The sequence below is a fragment of the Frankliniella occidentalis genome, unplaced genomic scaffold, assembly GCF_000697945.3.
Source record: "Frankliniella occidentalis isolate FOCC.00 unplaced genomic scaffold, Focc_3.1 Scaffold155, whole genome shotgun sequence".
NCBI classification, from domain to species: Eukaryota; Metazoa; Arthropoda; class Insecta; order Thysanoptera; family Thripidae; genus Frankliniella; species Frankliniella occidentalis.
The window spans coordinates 37,003-41,902 of record NW_026267281.1 but is presented as its reverse complement, the minus strand read 5'-3'; the positions used below and the strand labels follow the sequence as shown (position 1 = coordinate 41,902).

Below are 4,900 nucleotides of genomic sequence, written 5' to 3'. Positions count from 1 at the left end.
GCCCCCCCCCCCAGCTCTTTTTGGCATGAAAACACTTCTCTCGCAAAGAGCAACGGGGTTACGAAGAAAAGGATCGTACCCATCTGTACTTACGAAAACCGCGCTTGGTAGACTCCTTGTGCAACCCAATTTCAACACTCCCAGACATAAATCAAGCGTGGCCTAGTGGGCAGAAAAAATTCAAAGTGATGTCATTTGACGTCAAAGGGGTCATTTTGATGTCATTTTGATATCATTTTGACATCAAAATAATATTGAAATGACATCAAAATGACCCCTTTGACGTCAAATGACATCACTTAGACTTTTTTCTGCCCACTGGGGGGCAGGCCAAGAGACCCAAGCCCAGCCAGAAATTGAAAGTTGACTCAACGTTGAATCGACGTCTAAGTTGATAGTACGTCGAAATTTGGACCATATTTTGGTCAATCAACGTTGATTCAACGCTGACGCTGATAAACGTCGATGCATTTCTGGCTGGGAAGAGACTAGCCCTAGTCTCTTGGGCAGGCCTATGCCTATGCCACGCGGGTGGGTATTGGTATTGTCGCTCGCCGTGGCGTTCGGCACGCCTGAAAACGGTACAGTATAACCACAAGAAGAGGGATGGTGCAGAGCACCCACCTTAAACGTACTGCTCCAGTTGGGAGGGCGGCACGAACCACATTACTTGGAATCAATGACAGCTGACAACTGTGGTACACTATTCAGTTGGAAGAAAGAAACTTGTACTTGATGAGATTGATGAAACAAAATACATTCATTCACCCCACTTGACTCAATTTATTTCATACATTTGTAGGGAGGAACTATTAATTATTTAAGAAAATCACAGTGGCTTGTTATGAGCAGATGGGAGGAAGTCCGTGTCTAGCACAAAGAGACCCAGCTCTCCTTGACGAAACATCTTCAGCATTTTTACAGCAGCAGCTTCAATATTTGGTCTTTGTACAACTAAACCTCCTGAAGAAGGTAAAAAAAAAGAAGTCAACATAAATAGAAAATAGAGTTGAATTTTACAAAGAAATAAAATATTTCAACTTGGTACCTCATAATTTTCACATTTCTCTTATGCCATTATTAAGATAGATAATAGTTACCTTTGGACATATCTTTGTACTTGATAAACTTTTGCAGCTTCAGAGCAGATAACGTTAACAACTCAATAATATCATCAGATGGTCCAGGTAGGCCCATTTTTTCAACATAACTGCAAGTTTGAAAAATTGTGTCTAACAACATCAAACAACATGAAACAATAAGGAAAAGAAAAATGCAGAATAATCACCTAAAATGCCCGTGTTTATTCAGCCAATACAGGAGGTAGTCAGCGATATTAATAACACCAACAAGGTGATCTTGCATACTTGCTAGAAGTAAGAAAAATGTATCACAATAAACTCACATGTTTCATAAATAAATGAGAAAATATGGTAAGTACTCACCACACAAGGCTAGACGGAAACCGGCTTCGATGTTTCTTACTTGCGGCTCTAATATACCAGGGGAGTCTAAGAGGTACATTGGTGGGTCATAGCATACATGAATTTTGGTTAAAAGAGAACGTGTAATGCCAGCCACGGCTCCAACTCGAGTTGCTTTCTCTGCAAACAGAGTAACATATTAAGAGGGTTCAATGGCGTTCAACCATCAACTACAAAAATTATTAATGGTACTCACTCTTCTTAGTGTGATAATTTCTGAGGACGTTAATTAGAGACGACTTGCCTACATTTGGTACTCCTATTACAAGCAAGTTGAAGGATTTTTCACTTTCTCTGTTATAACGGTAGATGTCCGTTACTTTGTTAATAATGGCAGGAACAACCTACACATACAAAAAAAGTTTTAAAGTACTGACTTAATAAAAATTGAAAATGATTCTTTCACCATTGTCATGGCTAGAATTCAACTTACATCCACTACACCAGAGCCTTGTGGTGTCCTACAGTCAGTAAACAATACATCTGAAGTGACGCCGTTATCAGTCAAAGCTTTCAAAATGACTGGCTGCATATCTTTTTCAATTAGATCACATTTGTTCAACACCAAAAGATGAGGACGAACCCCTAACAATGTACTCCTGAAAAGCTCATTCCTCCCAGACATGGGTATCTGTATCAATATTAAGGAAAAGTAATCAAGGATTTTAGGAAATGATTATAGAAAATGTCAAATCAGGATGTGTGCTGACGTATAAAAAGGATACTCGAGCATCATGAACTTCAACGATACAGTCAACATTTTTGAGCTGCTGTTGCATTTGTTTTAAACCTGATACATGCCAAGAAAGGATCAATTAATAACTTCCTAAAGGTGGCTTTAACCTCTTGAAACTTGTGTATAAAACGAAAATTTACTACCTTTCCCCATATGACCCGGAAACCATTGCAATATATTATTAGCATATTTATTGTTAAATGAAGTCCTAAATTTTTGAGCAACAGACATGACAACCTCACTAGAGTACGAGCACTTTCAAACAAATCGTATTTGTTATTGTTTCACGTTGTCTGCAACAGTTCAAACGTCGTCTGCTACAAGAGAGAAGGTCTAAGACACCAACACAGTATGGCGAAATATTCCATTGTGATAACTTATTAGAAATAAGTTTTCACCTTAAAGCTATAATCATGATGTTTCATTCCTTCTTAAAATTGTTGAGGCCATATATTATCATGCATTGTACAACTATTAAATGTTTCCAGCACTAACGAGGCTGTACAAATGTTGGCCATTCCGAATCTTATTGCCATAATTCTAACTGTTAATTTTTAGAATACCAGCGAATAAAACCAGTTGACTGTTACCAATTTGATTATGAAACATACTCAATGTTACGGTGTTGTTACAGCTGTGATGAAAACACACAAAGAATGTTGACTTTGCTTTGATTGAAAGCACTCTCATCCATGTTATGTTTTTTCAGAAACCCTGTTGTGTCGGTCAGGCGGACATCTAAATACTTTTTATTTGCCCTTTATAAGACGCAAAGGTGGCCATAATCCACGTTTAAAATCATGCTCTAATTTTATTTTTGTATTTTATTTGCTGCGAGCGCCGCACTGATGGCGGCCGAAGTCTGTTGGACACGCTTCGACTTTGACTCCGGAGTCCTCTGGCATCCGCCATTAGAGCCCCTCTTCCGAGCCGAGCCGAGGGATCTCTGAGAGTGGAGGCCTGAAAAAATTGAAATTGTGTGTCCAGTCCGGTGTGCAAGTGCCCTAGGAACTGTCCCAGAACGGATAAACTTTAATAGAGTGAGTACCCGGTGTGTGAGTGCACGCAAGTGTCAGTGTTTCGCCGTTATTTCGTGGTGTCGCTCGGCGAGCGGTGTGGCCGCGGCTCCGCGAGCAGCAGCCGCAGAGGCGGAGGGGCCGGAGGAGGGACGATGACGCACTGCTCGTAGGAGTGTCCTTATCGCCCAGGGCTCGGCCAGGTCCGCGTCGGGGCCGCAGCCCCGCCACCGGCTCCTGACCAAACGCTTCCCCCGGGGCCGAAAGCCAGGGTGTCATGAGCACGGTCATGTCGCACTTGGCGGGGGAGAGGTGTCTGGGGCGGCTCCATGCGGGTCGGGCGCAGCCGCGGCCGGGACCTTCGCCGGGCTGCCGACATCGCTCTGCCGACCCGATCAATGTCCTCGGGCTCGGGGCGCAAGGTGTCGTCGGGGACGTGTTGGCCGCGGCCGGGGGAGGCCCCCGCGGGTGACGGCTGCCCGTCGGCGGGTATGAACGGGTTGGGGTGATTCATGGGCGTGAGTTCCCACGAGCGGGGCGCAGCCGCGTAGCAGCGAACCTGTCCGGCCCGAGCCTCCTAACCCTACTTTTCATGTCGGCTGGCGCAGGCGGGGCTGGGCTGGGCGCTGCCTCGCAGTACAGTGGTGACTCGTAGCAGACGACTTTTTCTTGTTTTTTGTTTGCGGCTGCCCTGTGACGAAGGTGTCAGACTTGACGTGCTGTCAAGTGTGTAGGGGACACTGGATTCTATGAGCTGAGAAGACCTGAATTCTGTTTTGTTGTGTACCTCCATATTTATTCTACCAAAAGGGTGCACTTTGATCAATTTTGTTCTTTTCAATTTAATACCATTTTAATACTTAATGAAAAAATTGTTTGTCAACTTGTGTCTTGTAAATAGTGGAATGTGGTATTATAACACACCAGCTGCCAAATAATAATTACAGTATGAACAAGTAGTGACCAGTGTCGAACTACAGTACTGAGTTCAGAATAATGTTGACATGTTAGATACAATTTAAATTTATGTATTACATGGTATTACAGTTCAACTCCATTATTAAAGTGCAACCCTAAATGTACAGTATATCCCAATGAAACTTGTTTGACGGAGTTGAAGGTATTTTTTAAAAGTTGACATCACACTACATCCAACTGAACAACCCTCCCTCAGATCAATTTATGTTGGTGGAAAGGGCGCGCCGCGCTTGCAGCTGCAATTTTTTTTCATGTGTGAGTGTGTGTGGTATGGTGAAAATTTGATGAAGCTGGCGGCCATAGGCCGGGGTTGGGCCCGCCGCGCCCCACCCCACCCCCCGGCTGCGGACGGAGTGACAAGAGAGGAGCACAAGGAGAATCTTTTTCAAACGCAGCCCTGGTCGCTACCGCCGCACCCCGCCCCGCCGTGCCGCCCCGCCCCACCCTCCCGCGGGGGTGTCGGCCGCGCGCCCGCCTGCTTGTGAATTCTCGGCATTCGCCTCCCCCTCGCCCGTCGTGCGCCCCTCCCGGCCACCCAGCCCAGGCATCTCGTTGAATTTGATGAATCTAGACGACCAGGCCGAAGTACTGCGTAGTAGTTTTCCCTCGATTTGTAGAAGGGACGGCGCGCGGCTGACAGGTGCGGGGGCGCGGGCTGCGGTGGGTGGCGCCTGGTCGCGGCGGGG

The 4,900-nt window shown here is 45.3% G+C and overlaps 2 protein-coding genes across 5 annotated transcripts in view; one reads left to right on the top strand and one right to left on the bottom strand.

Annotated features, from left to right (window-relative positions):
• LOC113202324 (14-3-3 protein zeta) overlaps positions 1 to 4,900 on the top strand; it is a 175,135-nt gene that overhangs the window by 144,474 nt on the left and 25,761 nt on the right. For 2 of the 3 annotated variants that reach the window (XM_026416499.2, XM_026416497.2), the window contains exon 1: positions 3,095 to 3,260. The exons of the other annotated variant lie outside the window; for it this stretch is intronic. The gene's annotated coding sequence lies outside the window, so the exon portion shown is untranslated. Of the gene's footprint in view, positions 1 to 3,094; positions 3,261 to 4,900 lie in introns of those variants that run through there. 3 annotated transcript variants of the gene reach the window in all.
• Positions 760 to 2,925, bottom strand: LOC113202323 (mitochondrial GTPase 1). 2 transcript variants are annotated; one of them, XM_026416496.2, is made up of 8 exons: positions 2,832 to 2,925; positions 2,210 to 2,274; positions 1,918 to 2,115; positions 1,681 to 1,828; positions 1,446 to 1,604; positions 1,289 to 1,370; positions 1,101 to 1,210; positions 760 to 963 (listed from the first exon to the last, which is right to left on the bottom strand). In XM_026416496.2, exons 1-8 carry the CDS (start codon positions 2,908 to 2,910, stop codon positions 830 to 832), a joined length of 975 nt encoding a protein of 324 aa, XP_026272281.2. In that variant the 5' UTR covers positions 2,911 to 2,925; the 3' UTR covers positions 760 to 829. The 2 variants fall into 2 exon arrangements, with proteins under 2 accessions (XP_026272281.2, XP_052127193.1); XM_052271233.1 differs by lacking the exon at positions 2,832 to 2,925 and adding an exon at positions 2,364 to 2,554.